The 24526-nt window shown below is 40.2% G+C and overlaps 1 protein-coding gene across 12 annotated transcripts in view; it reads left to right on the forward strand.

Moving 5' to 3' along the window:
• Positions 1-24526, forward strand: part of MRE11 (MRE11 homolog, double strand break repair nuclease) — a 75919-nt gene that overhangs the window by 26364 nt on the left and 25029 nt on the right. For all 12 annotated transcript variants that reach the window (XM_045483600.1, XM_045483596.1, XM_045483597.1 and 9 more), the window contains 5 exons: positions 1047-1127; positions 5046-5172; positions 8365-8465; positions 9858-10031; positions 17287-17349. In XM_045483600.1, the coding sequence (XP_045339556.1) occupies positions 1047-1127; positions 5046-5172; positions 8365-8465; positions 9858-10031; positions 17287-17349 (546 nt within the window). The remainder of the gene's footprint in view (positions 1-1046; positions 1128-5045; positions 5173-8364; positions 8466-9857; positions 10032-17286; positions 17350-24526) is intronic.

Here is a 24526-nt window from a genome sequence, read left to right on the forward strand (position 1 = left end):
ACATGTAGGACAAACTCTGTTTAATTAAACCCACTCCCAGCTCCATTCCTCCTTCTCAAAAACAAACACTTAATTTTTTCTTTTAATTCTGACTGGATAACTTGTGCATTTCATTTATGACAGGAGGCAGTGGCTTTGATTGGGGAATTTGGGGGGGGTGCGGGGACCATGGAGGATGAAGAGAGCCTTAGCATCTCATCTCCTCTCATCTCATTCTACCCTGAAAGCTACCCCAAATGAAATCTTGAAGTGTGTTTGCTCTGTGCCTTGTAGCTTCAGCAGAAGTACCATACCTCACCTACCAAGCAGATTGCCACCCCTGGACCTCTGAGACATTCTAGAGCCACTGCAGAAGTGGTGTGAATGCATTTAATAATCTGTAAATTGACAGCTTAATGACATTAATTGTGGGTACTAAGTTCTTACAATTATCACTGGTATTCATTGGCTGCTTATATATTCTGGGCACTGGTGACAGCATTTTCCATTTAATCCACTCAACAATGCTGTAGGTGGGTAGATTGTGCCATCCGCATTTTATAGAAAGAGGAACCGAACTTTAGGTGGAATAACTCGCCCAGTGGCACAGCATTCCTGGCAGCACGTAACTCCCATAGCTGAACAACTGCAGAGTATGCTGGATTCGGGAGGATTCAGTCTAAAAACTCCCATCAGGACTGCAGTTTCTGTCTGCTTCCGTGTTTGGTCCCATGACACCCCCTCTGTAGGTAGCTGTCTTACGCTTCACTCTGAAGAGGTGGGCGTGTCCACGCGGTGGCCCGCAGACTCACAATGTCCCTACAGCCGAAAGAGCCTGGTTTTCCCAGTGGTTCCGTTGGACTCAGGTCGTGGATGTGTCCCTGGGAGGTGGAAGACAGATTGATTGGTCAGGCCTGCGTCAGGTCTGTCAGCCGAGACATCTTAGACTGAGTAATTCTCTGTTGTGGGAGATTGCGCTGTACGGATTTCAGCAGTATCTCTCACCTCCACCTGCTAGATGCCAGTAGTCCCTTTGCCCCAAGTCATGACAGTATTTTTATTTTGAGATTAAAGAAATGCTTGAAAATGCTGAGCGAGAACGTCTGGGAAACTCTCGACAGCCAGAGAAGCCTCTCATACGACTTCGAGTAAGTCCTACTTAGATAAATTAAACTTTATTATTTTAATTAGTAAGAAGGATATGTATAATAATAAGAGCAATCACCAGCTTGCACCAGAAATAATAAAGGTACCAGGATTTGATTTAATCATAGTTTGATTCTGATAGGTTTGACACTTGTTTCCTTTTCTAAATAATCTGTTCTATTTAATAGGTTGGCTGAGATCTCTGCCTTTATCTTCTACTGTCTCCCTCTTTATCCTCCATCCCAGACACCGTGGCCTCCCTGCTGTCCCCTACTCTAACATACTACCCTTCTCTACGTCTGCTCAGTGAGGCCCCCCCAAATGAGATGGCACCCCCATACCTTCTCACCAGCACTCCTGATTTCCCTTGCTCTGGTCTCCTTGTCCTTTGTTTACCACAATACATCCTCCTAACCTACTGTATACAATGTAATTATTTTGATTATTAACGTGTCCTCAGCTACAAAGCTGTAAGCTCCATGAAAGCGTGCAACTTTGTGGATTTTGTTACCTCATGTGTCCAAAGATCTCCAAACAGTTCTGGCATACAGCAAGTGCTTGATAAATACGATGAAAGAATAAGTATTTGAGAGGATTAAACAATTCTAAGAAATTGAAATGCTTTCTATGCCTGTAAAGCTACTGCCGTTTTCTATCATCATATAAACAAAGTAACGACTCTTTTTTTTTTTGTCCCTGTGCCTTTCCCTTCAGCTAGCTCTGCCTGTCTTTATTTTCTTCCAAACCCCTCCAAATACATAGCTCTTACTGTGCATCTAACATTCTGTTCCCCAGTCCACTATAAGCAAGGCTCTCACCCCACCATCTCAGGTGGGAAAGATGACCTTCAGTTGTCAAAGCCAGTAGATTGTTTTCATCTGACTGAATCACTGTGGCATTCTCTCCGAGTTATGTTTGACCCATCCTCTCTCTGAGCTTCCATTTCAGCCTAGGCATGTGGCTTTAATGACCACCTATGGAGTGATGATTCCCAAATCTTTACCTCTAGCTTAAACCTCCTTGTTGAGGTCCGTGAGCCTCCCTAGACCCAGGTACTCAAGGAATAATCACAACAGCAGCACTGACATCACCTGGGAAATTCTTAAAAATGCAGAATCTCAAGCCCTACATCAGACCCACTGAATTGCATTTTTTAAAGATTTTATTTTTTTTATGTGAATCTCTACCCCCAGTGTGGGGCTCGAACTCATGACCCCAAGATCAAGGGTCGCATGTTTTGCCAACTGATCCAGCCAGGTGCCCCTGAATTGCGTTTTAATAAGATCACCCAGAGATTTGTATGCACGTTAAAATTTGAGAAACTCTGGGATGTAGAGTGTGAAGGTAAAGAGAGAACAGTCGAAGCCAGAACGCCTGGGTTCAGGCATGTATGGGTTCAAACCAGTGTATGACCTAGGTTTGTACCTCATAGATTCGCAAAATTTAAATGAATTACATATTACATATTGACCTTTGCACAGGAAGTAATCTGGTGCCTTCTATTCCATTGTCATTGCTGAGATTGAGCCTTCATCCTCTCTTATCTGGCCTGTAACTGCAGCCTCCTACCTGACTCTGCCATTAGTTTTCCCCCTCTCTCCACCCCTAGTCTATTCACACTAATGCCAAAATCATCCTTGTAAAACACAGTCTTGCATGTCTTTCCTGCTGAAAGGGACTTAATGGTCCCCTAGTGCTAATAGGAAGAAGTCTACACTCTTGCATGGCATTGAAGGGTTTATATGACCTGGTCAAAACCAAACTCTTTGGCTTCTTCCTCCCTTTTCTGCCAGAACCTTCTAAGCTCCAGCCATACTAGGTTAAAAGTTGCCGTTCCCTGGGTCCAGTAGAGTTTATTTTCCTCTTTCATACGTTTGTCCCTGCTGATCCTGCTGTGTGGAGTGTGCTGCTCTCCTTCCATAGCATTTCTTTCAACATCCACTTAAAGTTTCCACTCTTCTAGGAGCCTTTCTTGACCTCCCTTCAGAAGCAATGCTTCTTCCTTTGTGTCTTCGGTCTGCTTTGTACGTACTTGTCCTAGTACCATTCACATTCTGCTGGCAGTTATCTACATGTTTGTCTTGCCAGTCAGCTTGTGAATTTCTTGACAACCAAGATTATGCTTTTTTTTTTTTTTTTTCAACGTTTATTTATTTTTGGGACAGAGAGAGACAGAGCATGAACGGGGGAGGGGCAGAGAGAGAGGGAGACACAGAATCGGAAACAGGCTCCAGGCTCTGAGCCATCAGCCCAGAGCCTGATGCGGGGCTCGAACTCACGGACCGCGAGATCGTGACCTGGCTGAAGTCGGACGCTTAACCGACTGCGCCACCCAGGCGCCCCAAGATTATGCTTTTTTATGGTGATATAAAAATAGGCCCTTAGCGGAGTACCTAGCACACTGTGGACCCCTCAATAAAGTTTGCTTAGTGAACAAGTTTTGTGGCTCTTCAGAGCAGAAGATTACAAATCGGGTTAAGCTGGAGTATAATTGAGAAAGTGTGTGAAGAATTTTGGGGCGACCCTGTAGCATGAGCATTTAGCATTTTCTGCTATATAACATGGACGTGGTAGTGATATAATACATAGTTGCTTTGGGAGAACCACATCGTTCTCTTCGTCAGGTTAGAAGATCTCATGTTTCTCATCTATGTTTGCTGATACCATTAGAACTAACCAAACTTAAATAGAAAGTTGGCATTCCTTTTCCTAAACACAGTAAATTCATGAAACAAAATAACAAATATTTTTATGTATGTAATATTCCACAGTATGTTATATCAACTAGGGGACCCATGTTAATTTTATGAGTAAGTGAACAAACACTTGAAGTACATTCTGTTCTGCATGCTGAGGGACACAGTGATGGTAAAATAGAAGAGGTTTTTAATGTATGGGGCTTATGGGAGATGGAGGTATGAGGAGAGACATAAAAAATAGGTAGCAAATAAATGAACAGAATGCCAGCTAGTGCTAAGAGTGATAAAGAGTATAAATTGGGTGGAGGTTAGGGAATAGTTTGGATAGGCCAGCGATGCAGCACAATGTTGGTTCCCAGAGCCTGTTTTTAGAACAGCTAGTTTAGGGAAATGATTATTTCTCTTGGAAAAAGATGTATGTATTTCTCTTTGTGAAAGTATGACCATAAACATGTTAACTTAGAGCCTGCCTGGAGAGTGACTGTTGTAAACAGATACTGTGTTTTAAAGGTAATCATTTCTCAAAGCCAACACATTTGATTCTGTTTCTGCATGGATCTTCCCAGCATTTATTCCTCAGTGTGAGAGTATATCCCTGAGATGATAGCAATTCACTAATGCATCTAGGGCCAGCCTTTTATTTCAGTGGAGAATTTTCTTTCTGTTTTGAAAGTTTAAATATTCCTGTTTAGGGGCGCCTGGGTGGCTCAGTCGGTTAAGCAGCTGACTCTGGCTCGGTTCATGATCTTGCGGTCCGTGAGTTCGAGCTCTGTGTCAGGCTCTGTGCTGACAGCTCAGAGCCTGGAGCCTGTTTCAGATTCTGTGTCTCCCTCTCTCTGACCCTCCCCCGTTCATGCTCTGTCTCTCTCTGTCTCAAAAATAAACGTTAAAAAAAAAAATTTAAATATTCCCGTTTAGAAATTTCCCCTCCTTTCCAGATGGTACTCCTGGTGCCCAGGCTCTCAGTGTTATCCTGGGAAGAGTAACTCCTTCAGATCTTGTGGGGATTCTTGCTGTATCTTGATTCCATCAAGCAAAGTGTCTTGTGTAAGCTTAGAAACCTTTGAAGCTTTATTTCCTCAGTAGAATAAAAGGTGTAACACCATCATGATCTTTTAACATGAATTATAGAACATTAACTTACTATCTTAAAAGCAGTAACATAAATAATGGAATTGGTAAACTGTTTCCAGGCCTTCATAGCTTGCTTTGTATTTCCAGGTGGACTATAGTGGAGGTTTTGAACCTTTCAGTGTTCTTCGCTTTAGCCAGAAATTTGTGGATCGGGTAGCTAACCCAAAAGATGTTATCCATTTTTTCAGGCACAGAGAACAAAAGGAAAACACAGGTAAGCTAGTTACCTTTACAGATTGAAAAAATGCTTTTTATAGGATGTATAAAAATCAGGTTTTAGTAAAAGAAATATAAACTAATGGAAGTGTTTTTGTGATTATTTCTCATATCTTGGGCAAGCTGATACTGGAATAATTAAATCTCTTGTCTTCTAAACATTAGATAGCCATCATTTTTAAACCTGTGGATATTAATAAAGAAAGGGACATTTTCTCTGCAGACACAGTTTGTGAAAATAGTGCTGCTAACAGTACACACAGACTTTAGAGATTTATTGCTCAAAGTATACATTATTGGCTATACATTGATAATGTTTAGAGAATATACTCAAATTTTACGCAAGTATTTCAACTTTTGAGTATACAGGATTTAGGACAACTTGAGTCTTGGAATAAGAGGTGTTTGATGTCTCTGATGACCACATAATTAAGTTCCAATTAAATGTCATAATAACTAATTGCATTTTTTTTAAACGTTTTATTTATTTTGAGAGAGAGTGAGCACATGTGCGAACATGGGAGGGGCGGGGGAGGGGGTGGGGAGAGAATCCCAAGCAGGCTCCACGCTGCCTGTCTTGAGGCTTGATCTCACGAACCGTGTGAGATCATGACCTGAGCCAAAACCAAGAGTCGGATGCTTAACTAACAAAGCTACCCAGGTGCCCCTAATTGTTCTTATTTTAAATGTATTTATAAAAAAGGCCATCCAACTGAAATAGTGCTTCTTCATTAGAAATACTGATCATGTTAAATATAGAGGTTCTTCTTATTTTTTTTTTTTTTTTAAATTTTTTTTTTTTTTCAACGTTTATTTATTTTTGGGACAGAGAGAGACAGAGCATGAACGGGGGAGGGGCAGAGAGAGAGGGAGACACAGAATCGGAAACAGGCTCCAGGCTCTGAGCCATCAGCCCAGAGCCCGACGCGGGGCTCGAACTCACGGACCGCGAGATCGTGACCTGGCTGAAGTCGGACGCTTAACCGACTGCGCCACCCAGGCGCCCCTAGAGGTTCTTCTTAAAGCTATTGAGTCAGAGAATTTTTATAGAAAAATATGGTCTTTTTTTTTATAGGTAAGCTGTTTAGGTTTTTATTAACCGAGCTTTAATGCAGCTTCTGTTTTCAATGTCAAATTGTGACCAAATTTTCCATGCTATTAATTCAACCTGAAACATTGGTTCAGATATTTATTTATTTTGAGAGAGAGGGGGAGAGAGAGAGTCCACACACACGAGCGGAGGAAGGGGCAGAGAGAGAGAATCCCAACCAGGCTCTGTGCTGTTAGCACGTAGCCCCACAATGTAGCCAGACTTTGGGCTCAAACTCATGAACCATGAGATCATGACCTGAGCCGAAATCAAGAGTTAGATGTTTAACCGAATAAGCCAACCAGGTACCCCTCATTCAGGTATTTAAGTGGAACTCATAAAACACTGTTTTAGGAAAAAATCTGTGGCAGATCATTACTTTCTTATGCTGTGGATTTTAACTAGTTGCTTATTGATCATGGTTTTCTTTAATTGTCCATCCTTATCAGTCCCTTGAGATCATAATAATACAGAATATAGAAATAGTATGTTGTTACTTGAGTTTCATCCATAGTCAGTTTTATTCTAATGATTCCTTTTTGGTTTAAACATAAATTGCAAAACAGAAGGGGCACTTTGGTGCCTCAGTCAGTTAAGCATCCAGCTCTCGATTTCGGCTCAGGTCATGTTCTGTCGATTCGTGAGTTCGAGCCCTGCATGGTGGTCTATGCTGACAGTGTAGAGCCTGCTTGGCCTTCTCTCTCTCTCTCTCTCTCTCTCTCTCTCTCTCTCTCTCAAAATAAATCATAAACTTAAACAACGTTTTTGTGTGTTTTATTGAAAGCATTTCTTGTTATTTTGGTCAGCTCTGCTTCTTAACTACGTGTGTGACATTGTACAAAAGTACATAACCTATCTGATGGTTGATTTTCTTGTTTGTGAAATCAGGATAGTACGTGAGCCTGCCTCACAGAACTGTGGTTAAGGATTAGAAGACACACTGCGTGTAAACGGTCTTAACACAGTGTCTGGCATGACTTCATACTTAGGAAGTCATGATGTTAATTCTGTCTTGAAATTTAGAAACGATTTCTGTTTACTTGTCTCTAGTACTTTGCAAGAGGTACACTGAACTTTGTGCCTCTTTACCCTCTGGGCCATTGCACGTATTTTTCCCTCTGCATCAAATTTTTTTCTTTTTCCTGTTTTGCCTTGTGAATCTTACTCATTCTGGAGGTCTTGATTCAAATGATATAGCTGCATTTGATATTTGCACGTTATTTTCAACCTTCTCTGAGAAGATTAATTCATTTCTTTCCTGTGTGTCATATTCTCTGTTCTTCCCTCATGTGGCACTTCCCACCTTAATTATAATCATTTGTTCTCACAGGCAGGGATCCTGTCTTATCATTGGGTTTTCATGGCCAGGTCTAGTATGTCAGACAGCTAATATTTGTTTCCCTGACAAGAGTTACCAGCAGAGTAGATCCTGGACCCTATGCTTCTTGGCTTCCTACCCAATACTCTTTTTATTCTTCACCTGCTGTTTTTGTGACAACTATCCTGCTTCAGAAAGCAGCAAAAGTGCTGTAGGCATACATCCCATTTGTCTCACAGACTATTAAAAAGGCATATACCTCAGGGCTGAGATTTAATTAAATCAATATTTTTTATAGTTTTATCTAAGACATTCATGAGTGAAACTGGCTGTCTTTTTGTTTTGTTTTGAGCTGTGCGTATGTGGTGGTGACTGTTGCAGAGTTCCAAGCCGCTGCCTTGGTTTGTAATGAGGAACTGGCGATTTTACCCAAAATTGCTTTTGTAATTGTCAATATAGTGGTAAAGGTAAATAACATCTCGGTGTTATGAAAGTAGTTTTGTCCCTGAACATCCCTTGAAGTCGTTTTGGAGATCCCCAGAGGTCTGAAGACCACCCTGTGCTGTAGGAGACATAGTACTTGGAGATGTGGAAAAATACAAGCTTTGAGGAGGAGACTGCAGCTGTCAGTAGAAATGCCATGTTTTTGCCTCAAAATGCCTCAAGCTGATTGTTGATATGGTTTGGCCATGCCGCCTCCACTGAGCCAGACTTGCCATAAGTTTGGGTACTTTAACACTGTAATGGAAGCTACTGTTTTTCCACGGACTTCTTTTTTCTAGGAGAAGAAATCAACTTTGGGAAGTTAATCACAAAACCTTCAGAAGGCACAACTCTAAGAGTAGAAGACCTTGTAAAACAGTATTTTCAAACTGCGGAAAAGGTAATTTCTTAATTACAGTTTACATTTTGAATAATGGCTATCTTATGGTAGCAGACTTGAATTTGGGTCATGTATAGTTGATACTTGAAACGAGGGGCGCCTGTTGGCTCATTCGGTTAAGCACCCAACTACTGATTTCGGCTCAGGTCATGATCTCACGGTGGTTTGTGAGTTCGAGCCCTGCATTGGGCTCTGTGCTGCCAGCAGAGCCTGCTTGATATTCTGTCTCCCTCTCTGTCTGCCCTTCCCTTGCAAACGCTCTTTCTCACTCTCCCTAAACAATAAACACTCAAAAATAAATAAGTAAACGTAGAGGATCCTCACAAGGTCTCTATGAAGTAAGTAGGGTAAGAATGAATTATATTTATTTATAGTTACTCTACATTAAGAAAAATCAGTGCTTGATGGTATTATTATTGTGGCTATTGTTGTTGATGTTGTTCTGTTCTTCCTTCTTTTCTCTACCGAATGTTTCTGAATCCAGGATTTACTTTTCTTGCATCTGGATGTAGTTTCAGAACTCGAGGAATATAGCCACGGGACGGTGCAGCTACTTTTTGTTGGCATGAGTATATGTCACTTTAAGATCTGGCTGTATTCGTTTCCTATTGCTGTTGAAACAAGTCTCCACAAACTTAATAATTTAAATTAACACAGATTTATTGTCTTAGAGTTCTGTAGATCAAAAATCTGACACCAGTCTCACTGGCCTAAAACCGAGGTATTAGCGGGGTTGTGTGTTCCTTTTTGGAGACTCTAGGGGAGACTCCATTTCCTTATCTTCTCCAGCTTCTAAAGGTGTCCACATTTGTTGGTTCACAGCCTGCTTCTTCCACCTCCAAAGCCAGCAATGTTCTATTTCTCTGGTCATTTCCTGCCAGTTCGATCTCCCTCTCACCCCCTGTTGTGATTACACTGGGCCCACTTGCATAGTCCCTGTAACCTCCCAATTGTATGGCCAGCTGATTAGTAATCTGTAAGCTCAATTATCCTTTGCCTTATAATATACTCACAGGTCCCAGAGATTAGGATGTGGACATGTTTAGGGGCCATCATTCTGCCTGCTGCACTGGTTAACCTAGTCTCTTAGTCATTGGCTACCATTTCAGGACCATTTATCCCAACCACTAGGGCCTCTGCATTTCTTCCTGTCTTTTACATTACTCCTGTATCTGGTTTTTACTTGGCTTTTTCTAGCCCTGAATATTTGTTAGTAGGCTTAATTACTGCCCATTGTTTTATTTTGTTTTCCCTTCAATAACTAGATAACTTTTTTGTCTTTTTCCCCTGGTAACATTAGACTATAATTTTTCTTGCTCGTATACAATTATTTGGTAAGGAATAGATCCTGATTTCTGCATCCATTGGCAGTGGTTTGTACCTCTTTTATAGAATGTGCAGCTCTCACTTCTAACCGAAAGGGGAATGGGCGAAGCAGTACAAGAATTTGTGGACAAGGAAGAAAAAGATGCCATAGAGGAATTAGTGAAATACCAATTGGAAAAAACACAGCGATTTCTTAAAGAACGTCATATTGATGCCTTAGAAGATAAAATCGACGAAGAGGTAACTCATTTGGGGTAGATAAGTCTAATTGGATACTCTCTCCTTAAAAGTACCTCTGACTTCCTTTCTGATAGACCAGTGTTTAACCTCTCTGATGTGTTTAGTTTCCTCATCTATAAAATTGAGATCGCAGGATGAGAATTAAAAGTAGAGAAGGTCGGGGCGCCTGGGTGGCGCAGTCGGTTAAGCGTCCGACTTCAGCCAGGTCACGATCTCGCGGTCCGTGAGTTCGAGCCCCGCGTCGGGCTCTGGGCTGATGGCTCAGAGCCTGGAACCTGTTTCCGATTCTGTGTCTCCCTCTCTCTCTGCCCCTCCCCCGTTCATGCTCTGTCTCTCTCTGTCCCAAAAAAAATAAATAAACGTTGAAAAAAAAAAAAAAAAATTTTAAAAGTAGAGAAGGTCTAGAACAGAATCTGAAACATGATTGCTACCCATTAAATGTTAGCTTTGTTCCCCATGGATGGCATCTTCTCTCAAAGATCATGAAAATGCTTTAAGACAAACCGTATAGGGTGAAAATTTCTGTTCTGATTTTCAGTTTTTTAGTAAGCTTTGTTTGAGGTTTTGAATTTCATCTAGAAAATGCATTCTCTGTAAGCAGAAAAACAGTGGAAGAATCAAAGGAAAAGCTCTAAGTTTGCATAGAAATTGTTAATTTTTGCATGTCTCAAAGTATCAAAAAATCAAAATGTACTGACGTGGAGAAAATATTTGTACGTGGGCAGAAAAAAGGTTGATACTCAATGTTATCGTAGTACCTTTATAATAGTCTTAAGAAAAGTAGTAAACATTTCATAGAGTAATGAACAAAGACATGAATAAGTGGTTCACAAAAGAAATACAAACGGGTAATAAGCGTATGAAAGTGGTGTTTAGCAGAGGATAATCAAAGAAACTCATGTATTTTGGGGGCGCCTGGGTGGTTCAGTTAAGTGTCCATCCAACTCTTGATCTCACCTTGGGTTTCGATCTCAGGGTCATGAGTTCAGGCTCCACGTTGGGCTCTGCACCAGGTGTGAAGCCTACTTAAAAAAAAAAAAAAAAAGAAAGGAAAGAAAAATGAAACTCAAATGTAGTTTTTATTTGTCCAATGACAGCAATTTGAGGAAAGTGTTTCCTATGCTGCTGGTAGGGGTATCAAGATTGAGCTACTGCGCTGAAAGGCATATTGTCAGCATGCATCAAGAGGCTTAAGATTTGACCTTTAACTCAGCCCTGGGAAATTTTCCCAAGACGACAGTGAGATAGAGATTTGCATATGGAGTAATTTAAGTGTTGTCTGCAGTGGGAAAATTTGGAAAATGTTTTGAAGTAAATGTTGGCACATACATACTAGATACTCTGCAGGCATTAAAAATTACACTTTTGAAGAGGATGGAAAAATATTTTCAGTGTTATGTGTGGAAAGAATTCCGAAGATTTAAAACTACATACAGAATGGTGCCAGTGAGTTTTTATTTTATATATGAGTGTGTGTGTGCATGCAAAGAATGAAAGAAAATATTGCAAACGTTATCAGTTGTTATATTCAGGTAATGGGATTATAGGGGATCATTTTCTGTATCTTCCAGATTCCCTCTAAGCAGAAGAACAAAACATTATTTTTAAAACTCATTCCCTTTGACTTTGATTTTGGTGCTTTTAGTCAGTCAACATGGTTCTTATGATGTCAGTATGCAACTTGTAATGTTCCATGCCAAGCACTTCAACAGTCAGCATAAGTATTCCACATTCTAAAATCACTCACACTGTGACACTGGGTGTATGGGGCTCATAAATTTTGGCAGGGATGCATTTCTCAATTAATTGCCAAAAATTAAACATGACATCCGGCCCAAATGTAATTGTAAAACTGTGAAACTCCTAGGAGATAACATATGAGAAAACCCAGATGATCTTGGGTGTGGCAATGACTTTTTAAATACAACACCAAAGGTGTGATCCATGAAAGAAAGGATTAATAAGCTGGACTTTATAAAAATGAGAACCTGCTCAGTGAAAGACCGTGTCAAAGGAATGAGAAGACAAGCAACAGATTTGAGGAGAAAATATTTATAAAAGATAACATCTGGTAAAGGACTATTATTCAAAAAATATAAATAACTGTTACAAGTCAACAATAAGAAAATAGGTAACCTGATATAAAGATGGACCAAAGACCTAACAGACATCTCACCAAATATGTACAAACGTCAAGTAAGGTTATGATGAAAACATGTTCTAGGGGCGCCTGGGTGGCTCAGTCAGTTAAGTCTCCGACTCTTGATAGGCTCAGGTCATGGTGTAACAGTTCTCACAATCTCACAGTTCTGACCACGTAGAGCCTGCTTAGGATTCCCTCTGCCTCTGCCCCTGTCACGGGCACATGTGCTGTCTCTCTCCCAAGAATAAATAAGTAAATTAAAGAAAAAAAATAGGGACTGCTGGGTGGCTCAGTCGTTTGAGCATCCAACTTCGTCTCAGGTCATGATCTCACGGTTCAAGAGTTTGATCCCCGTGTCGGGCTCTGTGCTGACAGCTCAGAGCCTGGAGGCTGCTTCAGATTCTGTGTCTTCCTCTTTCTCTACTCTCCCCCACTCGCACTCTGTCTCTCAAAAATGAATAAACATGAAGAAAGTTTTTTTTTAAAGAAAACATGTCGTATATCCTATGTCATCAGAGAAATGCAAATTAACAGTGAAGTATACCACTGTGCACCTATTAAAATGGCCAAAATCCAGAACCCTGACAACACCAAATGCTGGTGAGGATGTGGACGATAGGAATGCTCACTCGTTGCCAGTGGAAATACAAAGTGGTACAGTCACTTTGGAAGACAGTTCGGCAGTTTCTTAAACAACTTAATATTCTCTTACCATATGATCCAGCGGTCATGCTCCTTGCTATCTACCCAGAGATGTTGAAAGTGGTACGTTCACATAAAAACCTGCCCAGAGATGTGGATAGCAGCTTTATTCATAACTGCTGCAACTTGAGAGCAACCAAGATGTTCCTCAGTAAGTGAATGGGTGAGTAAATTGTGAAACATTCAGACAAGGGAGTCTTGTTTAAGGCTAGGAAGAAACGAGCTGTCAATCTGTGAAAGGACATGGAGGAAATTTAAATGCATATTACTAAATGAAAAAACTAGTCTGAAAAGGCTATAAACGGTACGATTTCAACCATACAACATTCTGAAGAAGGCAAAACCATAGAGACAGCAAGAAGATCAGAGGTTGCAGGGGCTGAGTCGGGCAAGAAGAGGAATGAATAAATGCACAGAGGATTTTTAGGGCAATGAAACTGTTCTGTATGATACTATACTGGTAGATACATGTCATTACACACTTTTCCAGACTCATAGAATATATGACACCAAGAGTGAACTATAAACTATGGATTTTGGGGGCCGCCTGACTGAGCCTGCCAGGCTCTTGATCTCTCTGGGGTTGTAAGTTCAAGCCCCACGTTGGATGTAGAGATTACTTAAAAAGAAAATCTTGAAAAAAAACAAAAAACTACCGATGGACTTGGGTGATTATGATGTGTCAGTGTAGGCTCATCTGTTATAACAAATGTCCCAATTCCTGGTAGGGGGGGACATTGATAATAGGGGAGTCTGCATGTGTGAGTCAGGAGGGTATATGGGAAATCTCTGTACCTTCCTCTCAATTTTCCTGTGAACCTAAAACTACTCTTTAAAAAAAAAAAAAAAAAACAGTAAAGCAAAAAACCATCCCCAACCCGGAGAGATGTCATGACTCCTGAGAGGGTGCATGAGGGATGGGCTATGTATTAGCTAAGAGCGCGGACTCTGGACCAAGCGGCCTGTGTTCAAAATCAAAACCCTTAGTACCTGTGTAACCATCAGTAAGTTTTTTTTTTGTTTTGTTTTGTTTTTGTTTTTTTATTAAATTTTTTTTTTTTTCAATGTTTATTTATTTTTGGGACAGAGAGAGACAGAGCATGAACGGGGGAGGGGCAGAGAGAGAGGGAGACACAGAATCTGAAACAGGCTCCAGGCTCTGAGCCATCAGCCCAGAGCCTGACGCGGGGCTCGAACCCACGGACCGCGAGATCGTGACCTGGCTGAAGTCGGACGCCCAACCGACTGCGCCACCCAGGCGCCCCCATCAGTAAGTTTTTAACCACTCTCCACCTCAGTTTTCTCATACGTAAAATGGGGATAATGACAGAACCTCCGTCAAGGTTGTTGTGAGGGTGAAAACAATACGTGTAAAGTCCTGGAGCACTGCGGGCACACAGTGCCTATGCAGTATTTTTACTGAGTCATTTCTCTTGCTTGAGTGACTTAGCACTTTTGGTAAGGCACATGCCACCTAGAGCACTATTACATACTGTGCCATTTTCAAAAACAATTTTATCCCCTCTACTGAATCATGACAGACACTGTCATTTCTTTCAGCTTAAACAGCAAATAAACCTCTTCAGTCCCATTTCCCTTTAGCAACTACTCTACTTCATTGGCTCCCTCTTACAGCAGAATTGCTGCAAGGTTTTCTGTATTTGCTGCCCCGATTTTTCTCCCTCCCTTTTTCCTTACGCCCATCGTCCAGGTGGGTTGACCCCATCATTCCAGTGAAGCTGCTCATTCAGAGTCACCAGTGACTTCTCTTGCTAAATCCACTTGTCAGTTCATCTTAAATCTCAGTTGAACTCTTCTTGAAGCCATTTTTTTCTTTGGCTTTTGGACCCCACAGTCTTCTGGTCCTCTTCTCTGCTTCTGTTGTTTTTGTCATCTCTCCACCTCATTTGTTGGAGTCCCTAGAACTCAGTCCTTGGAGCTCTCCTTCATCTGCATACTCCCTTTATAATCTCATCTAGCTGCCTGGATTTAAATTCCATCCGTTTGGTGGTGACTTTCAAAAGTCTAGCCCAGACCTCTCCTCTCAGCTTAAGATTTCTGTGGCCAGCAGCCTGCTAGACATTTCTACTTGGATGCTTAGTAGACCTCTCCAACCGCTAACACTCCCCAGTCTGAATTGCTCTGTTCTCAGCCTTTACTCTGTGTCGTGTCCTAGTGGAAACACCATTCTTTCCGTTGCTCAGGCCAAAAACCTTGAAGTGATCCTTGACTCTTCCCGTTATGTCACTTGTGTCCTGACTCTGTAAATGTCCTGTGGCATTACTGCAGAATACATAAAGAATCTGCTTCTCACGCCTTCGTCACTACCGGTGGTCCAACCTGCATTGCCGTTTCTTGATTAGATTCTTCCAGTACGCTCCAAACTCCTCTCTCTTTTTCTACCTGTGCTCTTCCTCCACCCCCCATTCTCAATTCACCTGTCAGTGATCCTAACATATTTCAGATCCAGTCACTCCCGCCTGAAGAAAAAGCCCCTGTAGTTTTTCACGAGGCCCTGTTCAGTCTGGCTTTCCCTTATGTTTTTCCCATCCAGTCTGCTTGAGCCACAGCAACCTCCTTGCTATTTATTACACACACCATGCGTACTTCTGCCCCAGTGCCTTTACAAAACACATTGTTTGCTTTGATTAGAGTGTTCTTCCCTAATCATTTGCAAGATTCATTTCCTTCTACAATCTTTGTTCATAAATTACCTTCTCAGGCCTTCCATGGTCATCCTATTCAGATGTGACCTCTCAGCATTGCTCATCCTCTTCCTGCTTTATTTTTCTCTGCATACTTACTGTCTTTTGCCAGGATTTCACAGATTCAGATATTTGAAGAACTCCAGACTTCACTGAGCATTCTTCATCTAAGGTTTGGTTTTTGTTTTTTTGTTTTTTTTTTTTAAGTTTATTTTGAGAGAGAGAGTGGGGGAAGGGCAGAGAGAGGGACAGAATCCCAAGCAGGGTCAGTGCTGTCAGCGCAGAGCCCCACAAGGGGCTCAAACCCACAAACTGTGAGATCATGACCTGAGCTGAGATCAAGAGTCAAACGCTTACCCCACTGAGCCACCCAGGCACCCCTAAGGTTTTTCTTTAAAGGCAAAGGATCTAGTGCATCAAGAAAAAGCATGGGCAGACATTAGGGACCTGGGAGACCCCAGGCATTTATAAGCTCCCCATGTCGTCATGTCCACACAGTGGTCCCTGGATTGAACACCAACATCTGTGCAAAAGGTCCCAGGAGATCTTTTATACCCCTCTGGTCACATAGTCAAGCCACGCTTCAAACCTGGTTGTGCAGGTTGAAAACCATCAGTAAATAAACGGCCCCAGCTAAAGGCTCCCCAGAGAAGAGCCTAGAGTTTTCTGTCTAGTTGTAAATTAACTCAATCCAGTCCACCTTCTAAAATGCAATAGAACTTCTTATTTTGTTTTCATTTATTGGCTCCACACACACACGCACACACACACACTTGCGCACACACACAATTGTACTCCTGGGGGACAGAGTTTGTAGCTATTTTGTTCACTGGTGTATTCTCAGTTCCTATAGTGCTGGACACATAATGGGTGCTCAGTAACTAGATGCCAAATAAATTATTAAACAAATAGAGCTTTTCTCTAATTATGTAACTGTACTATAAGAGCCTTGTTGAGCAACAATTAAAAAAAAATCTCTAGTATCCCTCTTGGTTCCAGGACCATTATCAGCCAGTGGTAAACATTCAGTAGTAAAGTGATCTTTAGAGGCCCACCCACTTCGCATTACCATTTCAGAGAGCCTCCTGAATCTCTTACACCCAAGTGCCTAAGAATGATTTGAGCCATATAATAAATATTTCAAGCCTCTGAAAGAAGAGATTTTTGTTTTTAACTATTTTATTGAAGTATAGCACCCATAGGTGTTAAAGGACTTTTTCTTCTGCAGTTTGATAGACTTTTTCAGTGATCTGGAACATTTCAGCAGGAGGTAATACAGTTTTGCTTAGGGCCTATATAGTACAGTTCTGAAATTTTAATGTAAATCACTAGAAAAATACGATTTTTTAGTCAGTGTTTTGTGAGACAAAACTGTACTTATATTTCCAAGTTTTTTGTTGTAATAGAAAGCATTTCTTTTTTTTTTTTTTAACGTTTATTATTTTTGACAGAGAGAGAGCAAGCGGGGGAGGGGCAGAGAGAGGGAGACAAAGAATCTGAAGCAGGCTCCAGACTCTGAGCTGTCAGCACAGAGCCCGATATGGGGCTCGAACTCACAGACTGCAAGATCATGACTTTCAGCTGAAGTCAGCCACTTAACTGAGCCACCCAGGCACCCCTAGAAAGCATTTCTTAATTGTAGCACATTTATATTTACATGATAGGAATAAGCAACATGTTTGTGATTTACTCTGTTTTAATACAGGTACGCCGTTTCAGAGAAAGCAGGCAAAAAAACACTAATGAAGAAGATGATGAAGTTCGAGAGGTAATTTCTGCTGTAAATTCTTGTGCTTATATGTCAATTTAAGTTAGAATGACTAGTAGGTTTGTTTATAGAGGAGTCAGTCCACAGAATCGAGGTTTGATTGATAGGACTGAGCAGGGATTGGCCGAGAATAGCTGCCTTTGATTTACACCAGCTCACCCTACCAATATTCTGCTTGCTGCCGTTCCCTTTTTTCCCTTTTGCTCTCCTCTAAAACTGATTTAATTGTGTGGGAGCAGGGGACATATGCAACAAGAGCCCTTATTAATCAAAATAATACATAATTGTGATCAGAACGTCTTAACCAGTGTAAGATGAAATCTAACCCTACCGAGCTGGTATTATTTTGGGTAAAAAGGAAGAAACATAGGGTCTTGCTAGCAGTATTACCATAGGTAAATACACAGTGTCCTCTGGGCTTTCTAAAATGTTGAAATGGGCTTGATCACCATCAATGCTGTCTTTCTCAATCTGCAGTTTAGAACTTCTGGTTAACGACCATTTACTTAAACTTTGGGCCTCTATGTGGTACTTGGTGAATTCACTATTGAAACATGTTTTTCTATTTTCCCATTTGTCCCTCGTGTTTTATGGTTGCTATGTAGTATTTAAAGGTTATCTTATAACTGATTTACTATTGGGACTTTGTCTTGATTGCTTTCATCCGTATCTGTTACAACCTCGCCGTCCTACTGGCATTAGCAATACAGATGTGGAAAGCATGTGGTTCGTGTCCACCAGAGACTCACTTTAGTAGGTGAGGCAGATGTATGTAGAAAGAAAATTGTTAAACATTATCATGACTGGAAGTGTCATCCTCACTGAATTAATACAACTATCCTGCTAGTCCATTGTCATTTTCCTAATCAGAACTGCCCCTGACAGGTGGTGAGTTGGAAGGTGCGGAAGCACTTGACACATCCCTCATATTAACTTTTACAAACTCCACTGTTTTCTCAGGTACAAGCAAAAAGGAATTAATGGAAACCCCACCCCTCCACCCCCATCACCACCACCCTTTAAATATTTTTTGCCTTGTTTTAAGCACACTCCTTAGGTAAAAGTCAATACCTGGGATACTAAAAAGGAAAAGAACCCTGCCTAAGGAGATGGGGACTCTGAATTTCCTTTTTTTGTCCTCTGAAAAGGAGTCCATTTAGTGGTTGATCTAGTGATGACTACTAGGTAATACGACACAGCCTTTAATGTGAAGCAATTTTAGATCCTGACATAGGAAAGATTAGTTATCAGATAATTCTTCAGTACCATCTCTAAAGGCCGTTAGATAGAATTTTTTCTTTTTTAAATACAGTTTCTTTTTTTTTTTTTTTAATTTTTTTTTTTTTCAACGTTTATTTATTTTTGGGACAGAGAGAGACAGAGCATGAACGGGGGAGGGGCAGAGAGAGAGGGAGACACAGAATCGGAAACAGGCTCCAGGCTCTGAGCCATCAGCCCAGAGCCTGACGCGGGGCTCGAACTCACGGGCCGCGAGATCGTGACCTGGCTGAAGTCGGACGCTTAACCGACTGCGCCACCCAGGCGCCCCTTAAATACAGTTTCTAAGTCTACATCTGATTTACTTCAATATCTGTCATACCATACTGGCTACTTTACATTTTAAGCTGATCCAGTAATGCATCTTACGTGGAATATTAAGGAGTAGGAAAGTAACATTTTTGGTGTTATTGTGGTTTTTTTCTTTCTGTCTTCCTATAAAAGTTTGATAACCTGAGCTTATGGTGGGGGGAGTTGCCCCCCCCAAATTATATCCCAGTTCATTAGAATATGTAGTAATGTGAAGTGTAATAACTCACTTAGTAAACTTTCTTTAGATATGCAAAGATAATCTTCTAAATGCCTAGTTTTGTGAGTTTCACTGGCTTCTTCGTGTTGTAAAAGTTAGCACTATCTCCATCGTGTAATACAGGAGATTTTACAACATAAACTAACGTTACTAGCAGTAGGGCCAATACTGACAACAGGTTTTTCCTACCTCCTGCCTTTCATTAATAGCCTACAGTAATTGATCAGAGAACTAAAAGCTACCACCATCCACTAAATTTCACATTCAACACTCCCGATGTCAGAGTCACTTCTACATGAATGTAGGAAAAAACAGAACACATGGCCTACTTTGTTTTATTCATTGCTGCTTTCAAGGAGAAAGGGCAAATGGTATTTATGAAATTTTTATTTATTGAGTTTTCTCTAGGTGTATCACACTATTTCGGTTTCCATTTCACAAATGAGACTGAGACCACAGTAAAGGTTACCTGGTGGGGTGAAATTTTACCTTCAAGTCTAGACTTTTCCACCATACCACGTCCTACCTATCACAACTCTGTATCATCATGACATTAATACAACTCATGGCAAGTGAATGGCTAAAAATATAAAATTTCTGAAAGTTTTTGATGTGCAGCACATGAAAAGCACAGGTATAACTGCTTTACCGTTTACAAGATGGTTTTGGGGAGCTAAGAAGAGGAAGCTATAGATTAGGGATCCCTTACCACATTTATGCTTGTATTCATCTACAGAGTTCCGTTCAAGTAGAAAAGAGTTTGCTAAGTAGCAAGAGTGAATGCTACAGGAAAGAAATGACTCCTGATTCTTGGATCGTGTAAACTTAACTAATCGTTTCAATTTAATAGATTATGGAAGTATTTCTGGGCACGTCCTTTGTGTTTGGAGCCACTAAATTCAGTTTTTCATTAACCTTTTAAAGAATAAGAGTGAATATTTTATACAAGGAAGGTAATAGTGGACATGACAGATGGCATTTGGGAATTTTTCAGAAGAAAGCGCTTTTAACTTTTGATTTTTCAGCTGTATTTTAAGACATTAGCAGGTAATCGGGGTTTCCTAAGTAATTTGTTAGCATTGCCATAGGATGTTATAAATGGTCTTCATTCAGGATACTGCTTAGATTTTGTAATGGAGTTTGAGACTTTCCCAAGCTATAACCTCCAGCCATGGGGGTTAGCTTAAATTATTTAAACAGACAGACAAAAGCATTAGTCCTTCCAAGAGGCTTTAAAGGCTCTTGTGCACATTGGAAAGCTCTCAAGTATTTTCTTTAAATATAAGTTCACAGTTAAATAAAAGGCCAGACAGTGGATATTTGAGGCTTTGCAGGCCATCTATGCTCTTTGCCACATATTCTTCTCCGTGTAGGTGGTGGCTGTTTTTTTTTTTTTTAACAATCCTTTAAAAGTGTAAAATCTATTCTTAGTCTAACATGTAGTCCATAGTTTTCCCAGCCTCTAGTTTCCTGTGCTTTACCTGAGTCGGAGGCAGAGTTGATCCCCTTCTAAACTATAGTGCCAAGCACTGTCAACAAAGTGAAGAGGCGCCCCATACGATAAGAGAAGTTATCTGCACATCATGTGTTTGGTAAATGATTAATATCCATAACATGTAAAGAACTCCTAAAACTTGATCACAACAACAAAATGCAACTTAAAAAGTGGATGAAGGACTTAGACATTTCTCCAAAGAAGATAAACGGGTGACCAATAAGCACAAGAAACGTTGCTCAACATCACTAATCATTAGGGAAATGTAAGTCAAAACCACAAAGAGATCTCACTTCACATCTATTAAGATGACCGTTAAAAAAAAGAACAGAACTAGAAAATAGTGTTGCAAAGAATATGGAAAAATTGCAACCCTGTGCATTGCTGGTGGGAATATAAAAGCTTCTGTGGAGAATAGTATGATAATTCCTCAAAAAATTTAAAATAGAATAACGTGATCTAGCAGTTGCATTTCTAGGTATTTACTCCAAAGAACTGAAAGCAAGGACTCAGGTATTTGTACACCCATGCTCATAGCATTATTCACAATAATCAAAAGGTAGTAACAGTTGATGGACAGATAAAATGTGGTATGTATGTACAGCAGACTATTCATTTAACCTTAAAAGGAGTGAAATTGTGGGGCACCTGGATGGGTCAGTTGGTTAAGCGTCCAACTCTTAATTTCAGCTCAGGTCATGGTCTCATTGTTCAGGAGTTCAAGTCCCGTGTCTCTGCACAGACAGTTCAGGGCCTACTTGGAATTCTCTCTGTCTCTCTGTCTCTCTCTCTCGCTCTCAGAGTAAATAAAAATAAAATTTTTTAAAAAAGGAGTGAAGTTCTGATACTACAACATGGACGAAACTCAAAAATATCTTGAGTGAAGTAAGACGTAAAGGATGATTGCTTGTATAATTCCACTTACGTGAGATACCTAGAGTAGTCAAATTCATACAGACAAAAAGTAGAATAGTGATAACTAGGGGATGGGGTAGGGAATGGGGAGTTACTTTTGTATATTTTGCCACAATTTTTTTTTTAAAAGGTGTAATACCAGGATAGGATGTTTTCGAATCTCATCAAAACACTGAAAACATTGTCCTACCAGTGGATCTGCACTTAACAATGGTTCTGGGCCTACCTCATGAGGTAAATTAGAATTCCCCAACTAATTCTTAGAAGTAATGTACTTCAAATATATTTGTAAACTCCAAAGTCTGTTGCACAGAAAAGTAGAGTTAAACTATTTTAATGTAATGTTTGAGATGATAAAATGAAGGTCTAGTATTTAGGCAAAGTACAAAATTTGGAAATGGATGGTGGGTAATTTGTTCCAAGGAATAATCATAAAAGAGCATATGCATTTTAGATTTTTGCTGGATACCTCTCCATCACTTCAGAGATGTCACCCCAGTTTACATTCTGACCAGTATTTGGGAGTGTTTATTTCCCCACATCTTTGTCATCATGATGTATTACTACATCTTTTGGGTTTTGTTTTTTTTTTTAATTTTTTAAAAATATTTTTGAGAGAGAGAGAGTGTGTGAGCAGGGGAGGGGCAGAGAGAGAGGGAGACACAGAATCTGAAGCAGGTTCCAGACTCTGAGCTGTCAGCACAGGGCCCCACACGGGGCTCGAACTCATGAACTGTGAGATCATGACCTGAGCCGAAGTCCGTCATTTAACCTACTGAGCACCCAGGTGCCCCACTACACCTTTTGATCTTTACAAATCTGAAGGGTGAGAAATTGTCTTTTGCTGTTGTTTTTAATCTGTACTGCCTTTGTTACCAGTGACTCTGAGTGGTTTTGTGTTTATAAATTATTTATATGAGACACCTGGTCATGTTCTTGGTCCCAAAATTTTTGTTTTGTTTTTGTGCCAAGGGCGTTGGTCTCTCTCACATGAAAGTGTGCACACACTCTTTGTGTGGTGAGGGGATAGCATATTTAGGGTATTTGTCATGCAAAAGAAGGGTTTTGGGGTTTGTTCAAATCCAGAATGGGTGATGAATTAAGTGCTTTTTTGACCCATGTATAGATAAACATGTGGGACTTTTCCTCCTTTGTTCTATTTATTGATTTGATAAATTGTATTAAAACATCCTATTATTGCCCCATCCTTGTTATCACTTTATGAGCCCCTGATAATGGGTATACCTGATACGGTTTTTCCATATGTTCCTGGATTCTCTTTGTTCACTTTAATATTCATAAGTCAGATCCTGTAATTTTCTTTTGTGCATGCAGTCCTTTGTCACTTCTTCAGTACCAATGTTATGCTGCTTTACAAAAATAAATTGGAAGCTTTCTTTATGCTCTGGTACTATGGGAATAGCAGTGGAACGGTCTGTTCTTTGAAGATTTGATAGGCTTTACCTGTGAAACTTTCTGGCTGTGGTCCTTTTCAGAGGTGTTGTTCCTTTAATAGTTTTCTCAGATTTTTCTTTGATATTAGTCTGTTGAGACTGTGTACCTGTTCTTGGATCCATTTAGGTCATTTATTTTTCCAGTTACTTAGGATTGAAGAGTATTTGTCAGGATTCTTGAATTTTCTGTCGATCTTTTTTCCCTCCACTTTCATTTCTAATGGTGTATATTTGTCTTTTCTTCCTTTTTGTTAAATTAGTGATTTTCATCAATACGGTTTTGCCCCAGAGGACCAGTTTTTAAATTTGCTAATTTGAATGATTTTTGCTTAAGATGTGTTTATGATTGTACCATCGATTTTTTTATACAAATTAAAAAAATTTTTTTAAATTTTTTAATATTTATTTATTTTTGAGAGAGTGAGACAGAGCGTGAGCAGGGGAGGGCTAGAGAGAGGGAGACACAGAATAGGAAGCAGGCTCCAGGCTCTGAGCTGTCAGCACAGACAGCTCAAACCACAAACCACAAACTTAGGGCTCAAACCACAAACTGTGAGAACCTGACCTGAGCCGAAGTCAGACAAGACACCCAACCGGCTGAGCCACACAGGTGCCTTCCCCCTGCAAATTTTTTTAACGATCATTTATTTTGAGAGAGAGGGACAGAAAGAGACAGAGCACAAGTGGAGGGGTAGGGTAGAGAGAGAGGGAGACACAGAATCCAAAGCAGGCTCTGAGCTGTCAGGACAGAGCCCGTCATGGGGCTTATAGTCACTAGCCCTGAGATCATAATCTGAGCTGAAATGGGGCACTCAACCAACTGAGCCCTCCAGGCCACCCCTCATTATTGATTTCTAATAGTTTTCTGTGGATGGGTTTTATTTGTCTTAACTTTTTGAATGCCAGATCTCCTTATTTGCATTTATTCTTTTTTAATAGGTTGTAGGCTTTCTTTGCAAACACAGCTTTATTTGTTTCATATGTTTTGTACGTAGTATTTTTATTATTTTCTAGATTTCTACAATTTTAGTTTTGAGGTTTTGAGGCAAGTGTTTTTGTTTTCTTGTAAGTAATTCCTAATTGTATTCATGGTGATTAGGCAATGTAATAATACTGTTAATTATTTAGAACTTACTGATATTTTTCTTAACACCCTATGATATATTAGCTAAACATTTCAGGAGGTCTTGCAAAGAAGTATATTACTTATTTTCAGAGTATAGAGTTCAACATGTATCAATTAGATCTGTCTTATTAATTATGTAATTTAGATCTCCTTTTTCCTTTTAAGTCTACTTTAAAAAAAAGTACAAGTTCTATGTTCTATGTCACCACAAATACTAAATTAGCAAATACTGAACCATATTGCTGCTAGGAGAAAATACAGGATTAGGTTCCTGCCAACTACCGGTTCCATTTTTGTCAGCTGATCAGTACATAACCTTTTTATCTGTGTTTCTGTTTAAAGACATCTTAATTAATGTATATATTGTAATTCACTAACAT

The sequence above is a fragment of the Leopardus geoffroyi genome, chromosome D1, assembly GCF_018350155.1.
Source record: "Leopardus geoffroyi isolate Oge1 chromosome D1, O.geoffroyi_Oge1_pat1.0, whole genome shotgun sequence".
In the NCBI taxonomy this organism is placed as follows: domain Eukaryota; kingdom Metazoa; phylum Chordata; class Mammalia; order Carnivora; family Felidae; genus Leopardus; species Leopardus geoffroyi.